Source organism: Cynara cardunculus (genome assembly GCF_001531365.2).
Source record: "Cynara cardunculus var. scolymus isolate 2C chromosome LG 7, CcrdV1, whole genome shotgun sequence".
In the NCBI taxonomy this organism is placed as follows: Eukaryota; Viridiplantae; Streptophyta; class Magnoliopsida; order Asterales; family Asteraceae; genus Cynara; species Cynara cardunculus.
The window spans coordinates 10,275,423-10,294,613 of NC_037534.1; the positions used below are offsets into that span (position 1 = coordinate 10,275,423).

Here is a 19,191-nt window from a genome sequence, read left to right on the forward strand (position 1 = left end):
ATAAATAACCCCTAAATATATTTTAAGGGCTATTTGGCAATTGCTGAATGGTTTGGTGTAAAATGATTAAGTGGTCAAGAATGATTAGAGGCTCTTATGATATAATGCAAAATGAAATATAATTGTTTGGTAATTATGTACAACGAAATTAGGGTTCTTAATGATTAAGGGAGATCCAGGATACAAAATCATTCAAAGGGTTTTAGAACCATTAAGAGACTTTTTTTTGCCAAACAAGATTCACCTCTTAACGATTCAAAAGTTGCCTCTTAATAGAACTATTAAGAGGTAAACAAACAATCCCAATATTTATAGAATTAGTGGTATTGAAAGCCTTGAGCTCTGATAAAGAAAGGTTCCAAATGCTCCTCAGTTTGTTCTGCTGCTTATTGGATCTTGAAGGACAACATTTTCTATTTTGATTCTTCAAGAACACATGCTTTTGTAGCAGGAGTGTGAAACTATTCATGGATAGAAGAGTAACAAACTTCCTAAATGTTCAAATAACTGAAGCTAAATCATGTCTAGTTTACACTTGCACGGTTGTGGAGCATACATCGATAAACTATTAGCCGTTTTTGCCCTTTTTCGACAGATATTTCATCTTGATAGCATCCCAAAATGCAGGAATCGCGATTTCATCGGGCACTTCTTTGAAAGATGGCAAGTAATTTACGTCCACAATGACATGATCTCGTGTCCCCTCCTGAATCTGAAACATAGATAACATGCCACGAATTCAACCACAAGTAAATTGAAAATATATCACCTTGTAATACTTTTTGAATTATTGTACTTGATGTTTTCCACGGTAAACCAACCATCATTCTTATGAAACTGTAAAAAAAAACACCATTGTTTATAAGAGCAAAATGCTTCAAAGTTCCCCCAAGGGCCATTGGAGGATCTACTAGGGGCCATGGGATTATTTGAGTCGTATACAAACTGGACCTGACACCTACAGTTACTAAAGTTTGGTTTAGTTCTTACTTAGTGTAACAAAAAAGTTTCTCAATCGATATAACAGTTTCAAAATTCCCTATTTTTTTTTCAAAATTTCAAAACTTTCAATCAATATAACAAAAAAATTTCACTATCGATGTTCAAAATTCCCTATTTTAAACCCATTTTGACTGGTTGCCTGTTGATCTTGTAACATTTGATGACGTTGATACCCATTTTACGGAAGGTTGACAAAAGGGTTACAGCAAAGGACGACAAACTTTGCATCCACGTCATGAAATATCATAAGATCAACAGGTTATCGGTCAAATTGGTACACAATAGAAAATTTTGAAACTTTGTTGCATTAATTGAGAAAAAAATATTTTGTTACACTAAATAGGAACCAAGACAATTTTGTCGCATTTTACTTTACGAGAATAAGCGATTTTGAGCAAACTAGGATGCTTTTCGTTTGTACGAAAGCCAAGTACAATAGTTCAAATGGTTAGTAAGAGCATCTCCATTAGATTCTCTATACTATAATAAAGATTTTGTTCTATATTTCACTTAAGAGACTATATTATTCTCTATAATAAATAAAATAAGAGAAAACTCCAAGTTTGGAGAAATCTCTAGAACTTGATGGTAGGTGGGAGAAATTATTTTTTTATTCATTCCCACAAATGGATTAAACTATTATTAGTTTATATAAAGTTTTATTAAAAAGTGTATTGGGATGAACAAACAATAGAATAAATTAATAATATAATTAATACTGAAATCTCTAAAATCGAGAATATGTTGAAGTTGAATGTAATTTTGTTTAGAGATTTTAACTTTTGATTCTTTATTTTAGAGAAAGTATAGAGAACCTGTTGGAGATGCGCTAACTTGTTTGTGACATGAGTCATTGACGTTGTGAACCATTGTAATTGGATTCTCATTTCAAATCAACCATCATTCTTGTGAAAATGCAAAAGCAACACTACAATGTCCAAGCTTGAATGGTTCGAACAAAATATTGATATAAAGATGCAAAAGCGACATCTTGCTTGGACGTTTTGCTTAGAATATGGCTCGTTGTTGGAAAATGCAGTGTTCTTTTTGCATATTTGCAGGAAAATAACTATTTGAAATATATGGAGGGGGGACTCACAACAACATCAAAGCCAAATATGGTCAGATCAAGAACCCTTCCAAGGTAATTTGCAGCATCAGTAACAAGCCCAATATCAAGATCCTGCTGCTCTTCCAACTTAGGAGAAGGCTTCTTGTTTCCATCAGTAGGCAGAGATTTTAAACTGCGAAAAACCATGGACATGTCGATAAATGCTCTTGGCTTGATTCAGCATTTGCATTTGGTACACAGACGGGACTGGATGACGTGCGAGAGTGAGGTAGGTGCAAGGTTTTAGGGTTTTAATTTGCGATGGGTAGTTTAGTAATTTACCAATCTTGTCCTATCTCCTTGATTTTTGTTCCAACTATTTAGGTGGGACAAAAAAATGAATTTTGTTCTGTCCTGTGTACCAAAAGCAATGGCGGACATCAGATGGAGTACCTGTCGAAGAGTAGAGGTTTGAATCCATTTTTCTCAGCCGTGTTCTTCAAGACATCAGCATTAGGTGTTGAATTCTTGACTGCATAGAATACCTTTTCCCCCAAGACATAGAATTTGAAAAGAGTAGATGAATGATCGACATATTCCTGCAGTTTTCGTTCACATGAGACTAAATATATCTAAAGCTAAAAACTAAAATCTGCATAAACAGTGAAAGAGGCCTTGCTTCAGTTGCGCATCATACGGAGAAAATCTAAAGATTCTTTCTTTGTTGTTTTCTAGAGTATGTTTTAAAGTCTTCAAGAAAATAGCCAACCTACCAATCAGGATATAGATACATCCTGCCCTTCCTAGACGCTACTTCTGTGTGGGGTATATTGAGTTTGTTTTGGTTTGGTTTCTGGAGTATTTTTGAAGAACCGCAAACCAGTTGGACATGGAGTCTATTTCGTATCGTAAAGTAAAACAGACTAGGTACTAAAAAATTGTTACTAATCACAGCTAAGACGGTTAGGTAGAGAATATTCCCCTGCTTTTCTATTGTTGATATATGATGTCACCCTTCTTCTATGTATACCGAGTTCACAAACTATGTACATACAAAACCCAACAACAACAACAGATGTAGGCAAATAGCTAAACCATGTAAATATTGTATCTGATTTTTTGTTATGTGCAATGAATCAAATTCAAAATTTGGCATGAATATAAGCTAATGTTGCTACATCTTTTCTATTTTATAAGTGGACTCCTGAGGGTTCATTACTCCCGATGTCCCAAACAACAGGTCCACTTCTCATTTTTCCTGTTTTAGAGAGAGTCACATTTCAAAGTTTAGCCTCAAGTCAAAGTTGATGTCAATAAAGTATCTTCACCATTTTGAAGAATGGATAAAAGGTAAAATAACCAAACCAAACCAAACGGACCAAGTAAATCTCATACAAGAGGTAGTAGGGAGGTAAGATGTATGCCCTGAAGACCTGACTTGCAGAACAACTAGCCATTTAGTAAATTTCCGTAGTTGAAATCATCAAACTTCAAGACAAAGTTCAGGCAGCTGTGATAAGCTAAATTCTCAAGACACTCCTAAAAGCAACAAAGACACACTAGTCTATAAGGTCAACTTGCACCTCACACTGCTTGGTGAAAGCTTAAAGTGGTTGGGCGGTAACTTATTCAATCCTGGGTTATTTAGGAGAATAACCTTCTTATAGATTTTTCTAAATGCATGACCTTCTGACAGACTTAAGAACGCCGCCTAATTTTAAAATTCCTTTTCAAAAAACAAGAATGCCTCAAAACCCGACAGAATGTCATGCCTTTAAAAAGAAAAAAAATATGTCAGCAGGTTATTCTCCTAAATAACCCCTAACATGTAAGACCCTAAAAGGGATATACCAAACATACATACATACTAATACATGCATATATATGCACACATATAGGGGACAAATAAAATAAAAATTGTCTAAAAGTTAGAAACCATGAAAACCAGTTTGTATGTGTTGTTTCATAGTTGAAAAAATACGTGTGAACATCCAGTGTTCGTACAATGTTGTTTCATAGATAAAACGTCAAGGAATGTTTTGTGTGTGAAATAGAACTCGAAAATACGTTTATACATGAAACACACATTCATACTCACGCACAAGACATGTGAGACAATATGAATCATAGCTTAAAATCAAACTCACGGGATAGTTCTGGTTGATTTTCACGGGTTTGGTTTTCACATGTATTGTTTCATCTTTGAAACGGACGAAATAATACATGAAACTAGTTTTCACGGTTTGTAACTTGTAGATGGTTTCTATTTGATGTTGGGTCTCTCTCTCTCTCTCTCTATATATATATATATATATATATATATCCCTAGCTAATAAATTAAATTTCATACCTGCACAACTGCTGGAAGAGGAACAGATAAACCCGTGAAATCAGCAGCTTTAAAGACAATGGCCTGCCAATTACTACATGAGCCCATTGAGCATATAATAAGATGTTAATGATTGCAGGTTACTTGTGTTGATGGAACACAGCTTCACTATATTAAAAGACGACTGTTGGGTTCGTCCTTGTTGTTCTTTGTGTTTCAAGCATATAAAGTCCTTCAAAAGCTGGACCAGATTCCCTTTACTGCCCCATGTTCCAGAAAAACAGAGGTAACTTTTGTCTCTTGAAGTTAAAGGTCAAACTTAAACCATCAAATTGTCTGAAGTTCCATGAATTTTCAACATAAACTATATAACAAAAACTAGTAAAATAGGTAATTTCCAAATACGAAATCTCTACGGTGACTACAAAAAAAGTGTAAGTTTACATTTTTATATTGATGGGGGAGTACTAGTATATTCCACGTCTCTCCACTCATATAATCTCTGTATTGTTAGTCTTTGTTATCTCGAGGGACTCAAGGAGTGCAAAGATGCAAACCAAATCCGTAACTATTTTGATTTCAGGACCAAATCCATTAAAAAGGGTAAACCACAGGGACCAAACGTGCCGAGTAAACTAGAGTTGACATTGCACTGAAAAACAGAAGCAGTTATTACCATACTGTGGGCATCGGCTACACCACAAGCAACTTGAGGTTTTACAATACTCGGAAGGGATAGTTTAGCTCCACAAAGCCTTTGTTCCAATTCAAGATCGTCAAAGCTATCAACCTATAAACACATTTCTACAGGTAAACTCAATATCAAGTGGATAATAACAATTTATGATGCAGAGAAGTGAATTGATATATAATATATAAAAATTTATGATGTAAAAACCTTTAAATAGTAAGGCCCTCTGATTTTGCATTGGCTTTCTGTTTTAAGATCCTCCAATCCTAGTAGGATCTCTTGGATTTTTAGTCGATCCACAATAGGAAAAATGTTATCAAATGGATCAATCACGCAGCAATCTGACAGTTCACCTATACACCTGAGGAACAAGAAGAAAAGGAAACAAGTCCATGTGGCTCAATGATACGAGTTCACTTTCTTTTGACCCAAGAATAAGAAGAAAACAATCCATTCACACATTTAGACAGTGCAGTTGAAAATACTTGAAGAAATTGGATTTAGCGATGGATGTATGTGTGTACACAATCTTCTACAGTATACCCCACTCGAGAGCAGGGTACCCCAAAGGATAGGGAGATTGTTTCCATGAAGACCCCCGGCTTGTGCAACAGTGTGAGCAAAATGGAAGGTTGAGAAAGAAGGAAAAAAGAAAAGCAGCAAATGGAACAGGCACGTCTGCATAATTTAGTTTGGCAAGTAATTAAGCAAACAGAACCAATATACGAGTTCAGAGATATTGACCAAACATCCGATACGCTCTCACATGACAAATCTGTCCTTTGAAGTCAACTTGCAAATTGAGAAGATACCATTCAGATTAATTCCTTATGATGTAAATGTAATTCAGTTCATAATATTTATATATATGTGCCTTAAAAAAGAATATATATATATATATATATAAATATATATATATATAATAAACCAACAATTTGAGTTTATATACTCATTGAGTCTTAACTTATGACACTAATATTGAAACCAAGGCTACAAAAATCAGAACTACACAGAGGTGAATAGAAGTTTACCTCTGCAATTCCAGCATTCCTCTGGTGTAAATGATCTTACTAGAGCAATCACTAGAATTGCTTCTTTCAATTGAGGAAATTTCATCAGTTGCTTTATGGATAACAATTTCCACTTTTTTCAACTGAGTTAATATTGGGAGGTCAAAAGTGAGAGGTAGAAATATCAACCCATTTTGGGTAGGGTTTAACGGAAATGCACCTCTCTGCAAACAGAACATGATACTAATTAGCTTCCAATGCTATAATCATATCAAATACTTTTACCATACAACATTTCGTGAATGATTCCTTCATGGCCACAATCATTCATTCAGAGACGAGAAATTACAATTCGTAATAAGTTTGGCCAAATGCAAGATTAGAACTATCAACTTAAGCGAAAAAACAGTTTTTGAGATGTTAGCCAAGGGAGGATCACAATATTCTTCTAATGATTTTGTGGCAAGATGGCAACATACCATGTGAAAACATATCGTCCAATCAATTACACTTTTTATTATTATTTCATATCCAATTATTCCTCCTTGAGCCTGTAAATCTTTTTTATGTTGATATTGACGGAAGGCATTTTTAGTATATATTTAAATTTGAAAGAACTACAAAAGTTCTCACCTTTGCAAAATCTTCTTCTCGACTTGGCTTCATAATATAACCCACAACCAGATTACCCTCACTTGACTGCTTGAAAGCAAAGAACAGAAAGTGAACAAGGAAACATAACTAAAGATGAAGATGCAAGAGGCAATTCATATCCATCAAAGCATAACTAAACAATGACCACGTGTCATGAAAAGCACACATATAAACGAACATAAATCATTTTATATCCATTTATAAAGCTTTAGATAAATTTTTAGTATGCCCGAAAAGCCATACATCTCTCTAGTATCGTGATCAACAGCATATTCTCTACCGTATTTTTTAAGAGGGTGGATTAAAGTAGCTTGATGTACAAGAAATCTGTCATACATAAATGAAAGAGACACTATTATTACCTTTCTATTCAACTCACAGACCGTCAGAGGTAACTCTTCTAGTTTCTCTATGAAAATTCCAGTTGGATTTCTGCTTGCATCATCACCATCAACATCTGACAGGTAGATAGATCATTCACACGGTTACTTACTGAGAATGACATTCATCCATCCAGAATTTTTGGACCAAGTCCCTCATTGAAGTCCGGTTACTTACTGACAAAGACATTCATCCAGCCAGAACTAAATGATTTTGGAACAAGTCCTTCGTTGTACTTTGAAACCACATGCAAAATAATTGCACCATTATTATCCCAAGCTAGAGAAACCGCGTTTACAGTGTCATCCAGAGAAGATGGATTATAGATGAAATGCTCAAATGAGTATACACAAATCAGCTTCTCAAGAAGGCTCACCTACAATAAGCACATAAAATAGTTAGGTACTTAATCATGAACTAATACTTAAAAATACTAGAAAGGCCGCCAAGAGAGTCTAACCTAAATATACCAAATTGAAAAGGAACTGTTAAGAGGAGGAGGAAAGGGAGTACCATTTACTATAGAAACACCAGAATGTGTTCTTTAAGAATGTATTCTTGATCATTTGAGAAAATGAAACAGAAAAGAAACATTGGCAGGCAAAGGAATGCTTATGTTTATCGAAGTCATGGACCAATCAAACCAATAGCAAAAGAAATCTTTTCTTATTCAGAAATTTGGGACTCCAGCTGAAACCAAACCAAAAACCCATAGCACCAGAGCAGGTCATCTAGTCCAGATCCTATGCAAGTAGGCTGTCGCAGGCATGATATGATTCAGAGAAGCTATGAACAAAACTAGAGGATAATGAGCAGCAGCAGACCCAGGATTTTTTCCGAGCAGGTGCACCTTTAGGGTGTGTTTGGTACCAGAACAAGACAGAACTGGACGGGATAAAGACTCGACATGAACGTTGTTCAGCATTTGGGAAGACAAAACTGGACAGGACAAAAAAGATAAAAGAACAAAATTTATCCCTAATGAGCTATTTATATATTTGTATTAATTTATGTAATTTATTAAATTATAATATAATAAATATTTTTTATAACAAAATATATCATTAGAAAGTTTTCATCAAGACAATTAAATTGACAACAAAATAAAAAGTTTATGTAGTTTCCGATCTTTATTTTATACCTTTTCTATATTATTTATTATTATTAATATTTAATAATTTACATAATTTAATCAAAATATAGAAACCGTATAAAACTAATATTTGAGGATAATATAGTGAAAGTTTATGAAGTATAAAATACAATAAATAAAATTTAAAGAATGAATAAAATGTAAAGAGGGGGCGCGTTTGATTTTTAGAAGTGAATTAGGTTTTATTTTCAGGTTATATTGGTAAAACATAAGTCTGTTCCACCTTGTTCCATGGGTTAGGGTGGAATATGCCTGTTTGTTCCCGTCTATTCCACATAAAAGTCTTGCCAAATGTGAAACAGTGATCCCTGTTTTGTTCTGTCCTGTCCTGTCCAGTGTACCAAACGCACCCTTAAGATGGATCAAAGACTTACAAACTCGCATGTTAGCGGAATTCCAACATTTCAAGAGATATTTTTTAAAGGTTTTTTGGTTGATTTCGAGAGACCCTTTCGGTTTTTGGTTTTTGATGTTCTTTGTATTTTCTAATATTCCAGAGCACCCCTCAAAGTTTAGTAGGTGTACCTTTCATACCCCAAAAAAATTCTACTTGCAAAAATTGGTTGAGCAGGTGCACGGGACCCCGCTCGGGCCTTCGTAGGTCCACCCCTGATGATGAGGAGTGCTTCATAAGCTTATTGGCTTATTGATTCTCAAATTTGGATTCCAACTCTTGGATGCTTAAAAATGAGGGAGGATACCCCTTTCTATAGGAGGCTCTAACTCTTCAAGGAACTCCTTAGATCTAGAAACCTTTCCAGGTTCTACTACACAAGTCTAATATCAATACAAGTATGATGAGAATCTGCATGATACAAAAAAGCCTAGAAGAATATGGACGTTGTATACCCTTCTTTAGAGAGTTCTCTTGGGCATCTAGTAAGGATCGATCTCACGTCCGGATTTAAGAGCATTGTGTGAAACTAGGTGTTGGAATATCCAAACTTATCTTCCTAGTTTGCAGAGAGTTTGTTAGCCATGTTAATCCAAAGTTTGTTCCCTAAGTTGTAGGTTTAGTTTGTTGTATCCTAGCCTTATAATATTGTCTACTCCAAAGTATTGAAATACACATAAATCTTCCCTCTTTCAATTCGTATATGGCATTAGAGCCTTAGAATCTAGGTTGTGTTTCTATGCTCCATTACTGGCCTACTCATCCGACTATAGTTTGGATTCCTCTTTCCCTCTTAATCATTGCATAACCATACGATTTTTTCTTTGCTTTCAGTTGAGTAATTTATCAAGATCTTTCGTCCAGCATCTTGACATCCGAATCTTCTACCAATCACAGACCCCAACCTACAGTCAGAAACTCAATGGACAAAATTTCCTGCAATGGTCTTAGTCTATAGGGTAAATTGGGATACCTCAATGGTAGCATCCCTCGCACTAGTTCAACTGATAAGCAATATGATTCGTGGGAACTTAACCACTCAATTGTAATAGCATGGCTCATCGACTCTATGGAAAGCAACATCAGTCATACCTACTTGTTTAAAACTACAACAGAAATCTAGAATGCAGTCAATGAAAACTACCCTGACTTAGGAAATGCCTTCATAGTGTTCGAGATCATGACGAAGTTGAAAGAGATTCATCAAGGTACATCTGAAGTAACCAACTACTATAACTATTTGAAAGTCATGGCAAAACCAAATATGTTCTATGCAGTTGATTGAGGCGAAGTCAAAGAACATGTCAAATTCAAGGCTCACTTAGAGAAAGCAGGACTTTGCGATTTCCTAGCAGGTTTAAATGATGATTTGGATGAGGTGAGTGGAAGAATTCTAGGCTAACCCCCTTACCGTCAATTGGTGAAGCATTTGCAGGTTTACCGTCTAGAAAACCGCCAACATGTGATGCTCGGAGAACAAAAAAGAGCCAAACTAGTCTTCAACAATGGCAATTATCCTATACAGACCTTTGCACTTGTATGAAAAGGACCACCCACCTTTAAGCCTCGAGAAAGAGGAGACTCGAGGAAGAACAAACAAAGAGGTCGTGTATATGAACTATGCACTGGTCTCAAAAGGACCACCAACCTTAGATGAGGTTATGTACGTCCAACTAAACAGAGCCTAGTTAGAGACTCTGCACCGACTCCTCAACAAATCTATCCAAGGTACCGCCCTAATGGCCTAACCTTTATGTCTTCTTTAAATCTTGTTCTAATACCCACCGAATATTTGACTCCATTGTCACTAGCCACCATAGTTTCATAGTTGTCCACCATTTTCACGTCCTCCATAGTCACTAGCCACCATTGCTTCTGCCTCCACCCACCACCGGTAGTAACCACTATATGGCTAACCACTACCTTTACCTCAACCACCACTACCTCATTCGATCGTTGTTGCATCCACCATTGTCGCTGCAACAACCTCCCCTGCAAATTCATAAGGATCTTCTAAAACTGAGTAAAACATGTGTTTCATTTGTACAAACTGGGTTTTTTTTAACTACCATCAATTATAAAAATTTTGAGTAAATTATGAATTTCGTCCCTAAGGTATGTCATTTATAAAGTATTTGGTCCTTTATCTTCATTTATTACAAAAGAACCTCCACTTATGAAGTTTGTTTTGGATTTCTTCCCTCATGCAAACGTTCGTCTATCGTCTCCGTTAAACGCATCATTTTTTTCTCTATTTTAACATTTTTTTATTAATTGTTTTTGTTTTTCTTTAATCTTCATCTTCTTACTACCATCAACAACATAAATGCATCAAAAATCCTAACTCAATCCATTCAAATAATATCTTCTCCATATTCTTCATCAAGAACATTGAAGAAAACCCTATAACCTAAATCAAAATCCATAAATTAAAACTAAATAAAAAACCAAAAATTAAAATTGATGCCTCCTTCTTGGTGATTCAATATAACCCAGGAACAAGGGAGTCTTCGAGATCATAAATCAAAAACCAAGAACAATGGAGTCTTCGAGATTGTGTGAATCCAGATAGTGAATCCAAAACCAGGAACAATGAAGTCTTCAAGGATGGTTCAAAGTTCAGATGGACAAAGGAGAGTGGGTTTGGTCGACGGTGGGAGTTCCAGATGGAGATGGGTTTTGCTAGCAATAGAGATGAAGGAATGGCGCTGCAGATCTGTGGTTCGCCCTGTAGGTCATCCTTGTGCTTCGTCCCAGTGGTCTTCGACCTCCGACACCCATCTCCCAAAACTGTTGCCTTCATTAGATTAGGGTTTGAATTAGATTTTTTTATCTTAGAGTGTAATTTAGGTTTTGATTAAATGGTTTGATTCATATTTTAGAGTTTTGATTTTAAGGTTTAATTTAGATTTCAGGGTTTACATTACAAATACTTTGAATGATTCTATATAAATGGTAAGGGAGATGAAGATTCATGGATGGATTTTCATAAATAATGAAGATGAAGATCGTTCTTGATTGTTCTTGATGAAACAAAGAAAATTAATTAGAAAATGTTAAAATAAAGAAAAATGCTAAAAAGACCAATTTACCCTTGTACTCAACAGATAAAATGGACGAATGTTAGTTTGAGGGACCAAATCCATAAAAAAACTGCATACGTTGCAGGTTCTTTCGTAATAAATGAAGATAAAGAACCAAATATGTAATAATTGACATACATTAGGGACCAAATCCGTAATTTATTCTACATTTTTCATTGAAATTTGGTACTATTATATATGTATCAATGTATGTATTTATATATATGAAAATTGTTTAAAAATGTTTATAAATTAAATTATTTACATATTTTTTTACTTGATTTTTGTCATTTATAATTATTATATTACATATAAAATCATCAAACAACTTTTTTGGGGGCAACTTGTCCAATTCAGTTCTAATCGTACCAAACACCAGACAGACAACTTGTCCCGTCCAGTCCTACCCAGTTCTGTCTAGTCCAATCCTGTCAGCATACCAAACCCTACCTAAAGCTCATGTTCGGACATAACCCCCAACAGAACAGTGTCTTCGAACGAAAGAACCGAAACTTATTAGCCATAACAAGTGCCTTGATGTTCACCATGCACACTTCCAAATATTTGTAGGGTGAAGTTGTTCTCATCGCAGGTTACCTTATAAATCGATTACCTTTCAAAGTTCTTGGCCTGCAAACCTCTATTACTAGCCTAAAAAGAATTTCTACTATTTCAAGCCTCCTCTCTTTCACTGAAAAACTGTGGGTGTAAAGCTTTTGTCCATTCCCGTGATCCAAGTCAGTCCAAACCCGATCTTCATACCCACAAATTTTCTTCATTGGCTATTCATCGACACAGAAAGGATAGAAGTGTTTCTTACCTGCCTTGCAATGAATCTTCGTCTCTAAGGACGTGATGTTGTTCGAATTTGAGCCCTATTTTCCCAGGCATCATCTTTAGGGGGAAAGTCTAAAAGAAGATTGTCCTTAAATGGTCTCCTTGACCTTGAAGTTGCCAAAAATCAGGAAAACCAACATGATATTCAAATAATTCCAGTTCCAGAAAATCTCTTTGTAGACTACCTCGAAAGGCCATCATTTCTCACGAATCCCTCACTGCGTGAACCTGATAGGTTCCCAAACTGGATGGACCCGATTTGCTTGTTTATTCGAGGACATCACTCTACTAGAATGGATAAATCAATAACTCTGAAACCACAAGAAGTTGTCCTTGAAAACTATTTTGAAAATTAACAATCATCAACAGTTGTCTCAAATACTACAACTACAAGACATGAAAATCTCCCAATTGCCCTTCGAAAGGGAGTCCGATGATCCGATCATGTACGAAGCACCCAATTTCCAATTTTGTGTCCTATGAGAAGTTGTCTCCTACACATAGCGCATTCCTTACTCGTTTGGATCAGGTTGAAACTCCAAAAACCATAGACGCTCTTCAATCCTCTAAATGGAAGAGTGCAGTCTTGGAGGAACGAACAATATTGAGGAATAATGGAACATGGGATCTAAGTGACCTTCCAACTAGGAAGAAGACTGTTGGATGCAGATGGTTGTTCACCATCAAGTACAATAGTGATGGCAGCATAAACAGGTACAAGGCAAGACTTGTAGTTAAAGGCTACACTCAATTTGGCATTGACTATCAAAAGATGCTAGCCCCTGTTGCAAAACTCAATATTGTTTGAGTTTTACTCTCCTTGGCAGTTAACCTCTATTGGCCTCTAATGCAATTGGATGTTAAAAATGCATTCCTAAATGGTGAACTCAGTGAGGATGCTTATATGGATTTCCCCTGGATTTGAAAACCTCGAAGGAAAGGTGTGCAGATTAAAGAAGTCACTTTACGTGCTAAAACAATCACTGAGGGTTGGTTTAGTAGATTCACTCAAGCAGTAACAAGTAGAGGGTACAGTCAAGGACAAGCGGATCACAATATGTTCTTTAAGCACTCGGAAAATGATAAGCTCTCAATCCTTATCATATATGTTGATGACATAATCATGATAGGAGACGACTTGAATGAAATCAACCAACTAAAAGCCTACCTCAACTCGGAGTTCGAAATGGAAGACCTTGGACCACTTAAATACTTCCTATGTATGGAAGTTGTAAGAAGCCAAGAAGGAATCTCAATTTCAAATCCCAATAGAACCTAAAAAGCTAGGAGCTGAGGAAGATAGTCTAGAGGCTTACAAAGAGAGATATCAAAGGTTGGTAGGAAAACTCATCGATCTCTTACGAGCAAGGTAAGATATCACTTTTGTTGTTTGTGTTATCTACCAATTTATGCACTCTCCAAAGGAGAGACACATGGCAGCAGCTTATAGAGTATTGAGTTACTTAAAAGGGACCTTGGGAAAGGACTGCACTTCAAGAAAGGAGAAAATAGGTTCATTAAAGTATTCATAGATGTTGATTGGGCACGTGTTGCCACCGAAGGACGTTGTACCAACGGATATTGCAGTTATTTATGGGGGAATCTCATGACATGGGGAAGTAATAAACAACCTGTTGTATTGTCTCGTAGCACTGCTGATTTTGAATTCAGAGCAGTGGCACATGGTATCTGTGAAGGAATATGGCTATGATGGGTAATAGAGGAGCTATGTGTACTGTTTGAATCCCCTATGAAGTTACAAAGTAACAGTAAGCATAGCTCAAAACCCAGTTCACTATGACCGAATTAAGCACGTGAAAGTAGATCGGCATTTCATCAAGAAGTCTAACTAGAAAAGGATCTCCCTATTACTTTGAGAAGATAATCGTTGGTTTGACCRACGAACTACGTGGGAAAATGGAAAGAAAAACTTGACTCCGGAAGTGTGTGCATGATTTACTTAACCACCACGCAGCAAGTAGTCGACATACTAACAAAAGGTCTCACAAGAAGATTATTCGAAGACCTTACTTACAACCTTGGCATGACCGATATATACACGCTCGCTTAAGCGGGAGTGTTGGAATATTCATAATTATCATTCCTAATCCTAGTTGAGTTTGTTAGCCATGTTAATCCAAAGTTGTTCCCTAAGTTGTAGGTTTAGTTTGTTGTATACTAGCCTTATAAATATTATATACTCCAAAGTATTGAAATACACAAAAATCTTCTCTCTAAGAATTCGTATACTAGGTAACCATGACTATAATAGCAACAATTTCAAACATTTTGATAAGAAGCGAACCATTGGCAGCTGCCTTAAAGCAGCTTGTGTACCCCTAATCCATGACTTATGAGAACTGCCACATCGTTGTTAGGGCAGGCTACAGAAGAGAAGTACAAAATTTGAGGGGAAACAAAAGTCAAACAATGGACAACAAGACCAGTTAACTTTGAGATGATGGTTCAGGGACCTATTAGACTGATATGTGCAGAGGCACTTGCAGAAAGGAGGCGCAGTGGTTAATTTCTAATGGCTAGGGTTTGAATCTAGAGTCATGGCTCTGATACCATGAAAGAGAGTTGGCCTCAAAAGCAAAATAGAATTATTGAAAAACATAGGAACAAAAAGAGTACATATAGATAGGCCAATGTGCCAAAACATAAAATAAGACATTAAATATGCTCTCTTTTGGGACACAGGGACTATAAATTGCCTTGCATATCTGACAGAGGGGAATATGGTTCCCCAAAACCTTCAACTATATACCACTATCCAGTGTGTTATAATGTTAATCACACAATAGTTGGCAATCCCTTAACTCCTAATACCAAACATTATATATCAATTCATGGATGAGATATTATTCAATATACGTTCTCTTTGGCTGGCAGTAATTGGAAAACATCAAACTGTGTATTTATTAGTCTTCACCAAGCATAAATATTTGAGAAATCAACATAAATACAAAAGAGCCACAAAAATCATGTTGGAGTCAAAAACCCACTTAATATATTCTTTACATAAAATATATATGGTTTGATTCATGCAAAAGCACATAATGAAGTATTACCTTCGCTTCCGAAAGACCTACTGCATAAGATATTCCCTGCACAGAAAAAAAAAAACTGATGGTTAAATGCTAACAAAAACGATGAGATAAGCAAGCTTACATACGAACAGGTGCAAATAATTACCAGTTCTTGAGTAGGACAACAACAAAGCACTTAGACCACAACCTATTTTAGCCAACAACTAGTTTATAAATAGAAAGGTCATAACCAAGAATTAACTACAGATTTGTGTTTTCTGAAACGGTAAGAATGTAAAAATCTACAAATTTTGAGAGATCATCAACTACATTTCAGACTCTCAGGAGTACAAATAGTATCCCTTTACACATGCAGATTGCCTACAGTTTCCTCCCAAATTATTGATTCTATTGATCTTGATCCACAACATTCCACTAATTTGTCTTTCTCTTCTGATTATCTTATAGCTAGCTCCTAAGAAGCATTATGTCAGGGTCTGAGGTAGCAACAGAGCCAGAGAGGTGTTAGCCCCTCCAGCTTTTCTAGTGAACAAAGATATTTAAGAAATTTAGTGGGAGTTCATGAAGTTAAAGAATTTGGCCCCAAAATAGAAATTATAATCAATTTGGAAATTCCATCCCCTCTCATAAGTTTTTTTAGCTCCGATGGTGGCTTGAGGTATTTCCATGGGTATGAACAAGGATTAACAGATTCCCATACAATCCGTGGGTTCCAGAGAAAACCCCTTTCTGCATAGAGGTACAATTCAAGCAATCTAAAGGAATAATGTCGAAGAGATTAAAACAACGAAAGTAGTAGAAGAATCCACCAGGATTCCATGCACACCAAGATCTAAGAAACCAAAGGCAGCGAGGATAGTGGCCGGAGAACAAAAAGAGAGTTACCGTAGGAATGTTGGAATGGCGAAGCTTGCGAAGTAAATAGTCTGCTCCGGTGCGAAGTGTTGCAGTTTCATCATCGTTTGAGGTGGAATCCAAGATTACAGAGCTGTCGAGCAGAATTCCACCGACGCCACCACCCATTGGATTTTCACTGTGGATGATCCTTTTTTGATGTGGGTGTCATCAATATAATGCAAAGATGATTCAGCAACCTGTTCTATGTGACTCCATTTCTAATCGACCTGCCTACACTGACAATCGCCATGTCCATATATGCTTTGATCCCTTTCCTAGTAAACGCCTCAAATTCTTTTTCAATTTTGAAGTTATAATACACTACTTTGGTTAATAATTTGAATATTGTATGTATAAATATATATATATATATATATATGTGTATAAATATATACAGACTTGAGATCACGTGAGAGCAGTCTATTTTCATGAGACCAATGAGACCATCTTTTTATACTTGAAACTTCATAGTGTTTTTGTTGTAAATGTTCGACTTTTTTTAAAAAATATGGTCTTACGAGTCTCACAAAAATAGGTTGGTCTCATGTAAATCCAACCATATATATATATATATATAGAGAGAGAGAGAGAGAGAGAGAGAGTTGGATTCACGTGAGATCAAAGATTTTTCGTGAGACCCGTAAGACCAATTTATGTTCATTGATCAACTTTATAAACTAATTATCTAATGGTCTAAAGTTGTACGGTGGCAATTTTGTGATTATTGAGAAGTCTCATGGCAATTTTGTGATTATGAATGTTCTGATTGTAGATCTAATCTAAGGGTTGAGAATTAATCTTACGGGTCTCACGAAAAACCTTTGGTCTCACATGATCCCAAGTCTATATATATATATATATATATATATATATATATATATATATATATATATATATATAGATAGATAGATAGATAAGTTATTAATAGAATTATCAACAAATAGTATTTAAATAATTTGAAAAAGTTAATAAAATCTAGTTAGTGAAATTTTAATATATATCAATACTATATTATAAAGTATTTGACAAAAACTCTTAAAAACCATTTTTTATGCATAAAGTACTGTATATTGATGTATATTACTTAAAATCCAATATTACAGTAAATTATGCATAAGTACAACTTATTAAAGCTCAATGTTTGAATTTGGGTAACTAACTGCAGATAAACATAATCAAATAGATGATAAACATCTCATTTTAAAATATAAAATATAATTAGAATAATTATCGAGTTCTAACAAAATAATTAATTATTATCTTTATAATAAAATTATATTATTAAACCAAATATAAATTACTTCGTTATTGAACCTAAATTGATTATAATTAAAAAATTGAATTAAAAAGTTACACAAAAAATGAGAAATTTTAACTAGTTAATTTGATACTAATATCAATATATTTTTGTCAAATTATTATGATAAGTTCATATTTATATTTTATTTAAAAATAAAAAATCATCGTTTTTTCAAAATCACGTAAGACCATATTATAACATCGACTGAGATAAAGAATAAAATGAAATATTAAAATCAAAATGTATTTCGCTGCATTGCGCGAGTATTCTTCTAGTATATATATATATATATACACACACACACACACACATAGAGATATATGTTTAGGAATAAAGTTATAAAATTAAATAAAATGAGTAATAATAACGACATGAGTGTTGATAATTTATGTATTGTTTGTCTGATTGATGATGAGGTTTTTTCTTTTTACAAAAAAGAGGATGATACTTCTACCGATTTTTATTTAAGAACTAAATAATTGTACGTGTAAATCGCACATAACTATATGTACAAAAAATATGGTAAATAGAAATTTAGTCTATAAATAATATGAAAATATATTAACCGATTATTAATACGTATAAATTACTATATAAAATAATTCATTGTTATAAGACGAATGATGTTTACAAACAACGAAAACAAATAATTCATCCGTCCCGAAATAAATGTTCTCGTTTCTATTTTAGTTTGTCAGAAAGTAAGTGTTCACTTTCAAAAGGTAATATCTACTCCAACTCTACTCTTAATTATGAGATAGAGAATTCATTGATCTCTTAATTATGAATGATAGAAACACATTTATAAAATTGTGAATATGTATTTTGGGGCTTAAACATGTATTAATACAAATTTTATAAGTACAAATCAATAAATAAATATTTTTAAATACTAATTAATAAATGTTATTTATTATCATTAATATTCTAATTATTATATTGATGATATATATATATATATATATATATGTATGTGTATGTGTAAATATATAATACATGGAGAGAGAGGTTGCATTTTATGAGTCCGAAGTCATTGTAAATTAATAAATATTGATCAATTAATATTATTTATCGTCACTAAATTTTAAATTATAAAGATAGAAAAGAAGAGATTGATATAACATGAATTAAAAAAGTAAAATAAGTTGATTTATATATATGACTGATTGTAATAAGCTTTTATAGATTTACATACTAAAAAGATTATACATATATATAGACAATATTTAAATTAATAAAAATGATTTTTTTAGAAATTATATATATATATATATATATATATTTGTGTGTTCGAGGAGAGATGATAATCAAATGAGAACCACAAAAAGATTATAAGCTTGTAAATATTTATATAAA

At 34.4% G+C, this 19,191-nt stretch overlaps 1 protein-coding gene across 3 annotated transcripts; it reads right to left on the bottom strand.

Annotated features, from left to right (window-relative positions):
- Positions 1-308: 308 nt before the first annotated feature.
- LOC112515309 (inositol 1,3,4-trisphosphate 5/6-kinase 4) lies at positions 309-16,808 on the bottom strand. 3 transcript variants are annotated; one of them, XM_025122038.1, is made up of 12 exons: positions 16,524-16,808; positions 15,660-15,695; positions 7,296-7,494; positions 7,100-7,194; positions 6,717-6,782; positions 6,105-6,307; positions 5,281-5,434; positions 5,059-5,172; positions 4,404-4,466; positions 2,507-2,652; positions 2,102-2,246; positions 309-712 (listed from the first exon to the last, which is right to left on the bottom strand). In XM_025122038.1, exons 1-12 carry the CDS (start codon positions 16,659-16,661, stop codon positions 569-571), a joined length of 1,503 nt encoding a protein of 500 aa, XP_024977806.1. In that variant the 5' UTR covers positions 16,662-16,808; the 3' UTR covers positions 309-568. The 3 variants fall into 3 exon arrangements, with proteins under 3 accessions (XP_024977806.1, XP_024977808.1, XP_024977807.1); XM_025122040.1 differs by having other exon boundaries at positions 7,296-7,353; positions 16,524-16,760; XM_025122039.1 differs by lacking the exon at positions 6,717-6,782 and having other exon boundaries at positions 16,524-16,774.
- Positions 16,809-19,191: the final 2,383 nt, after the last annotated feature.

Bases quoted from the DNA above. Each gene is read 5' to 3' on its own strand.
- LOC112515309 (XM_025122038.1), bottom strand. From the start codon at position 16,661: ATGGGTGGTGGCGTCGGTGGAATTCTGCTCGACAGCTCTGTAATCTTG. The intron at 5,435-6,104 runs GTAAACTTCTAT...CTTGTTCCTCAG, and splicing joins GGAATGCTGGAATTGCAGAG to GTGTATAGGTGAACTGTCAG. The intron at 4,467-5,058 runs GTAATAACTGCT...AGTAATTGGCAG, and splicing joins TAGCCGATGCCCACAGTATG to GCCATTGTCTTTAAAGCTGC.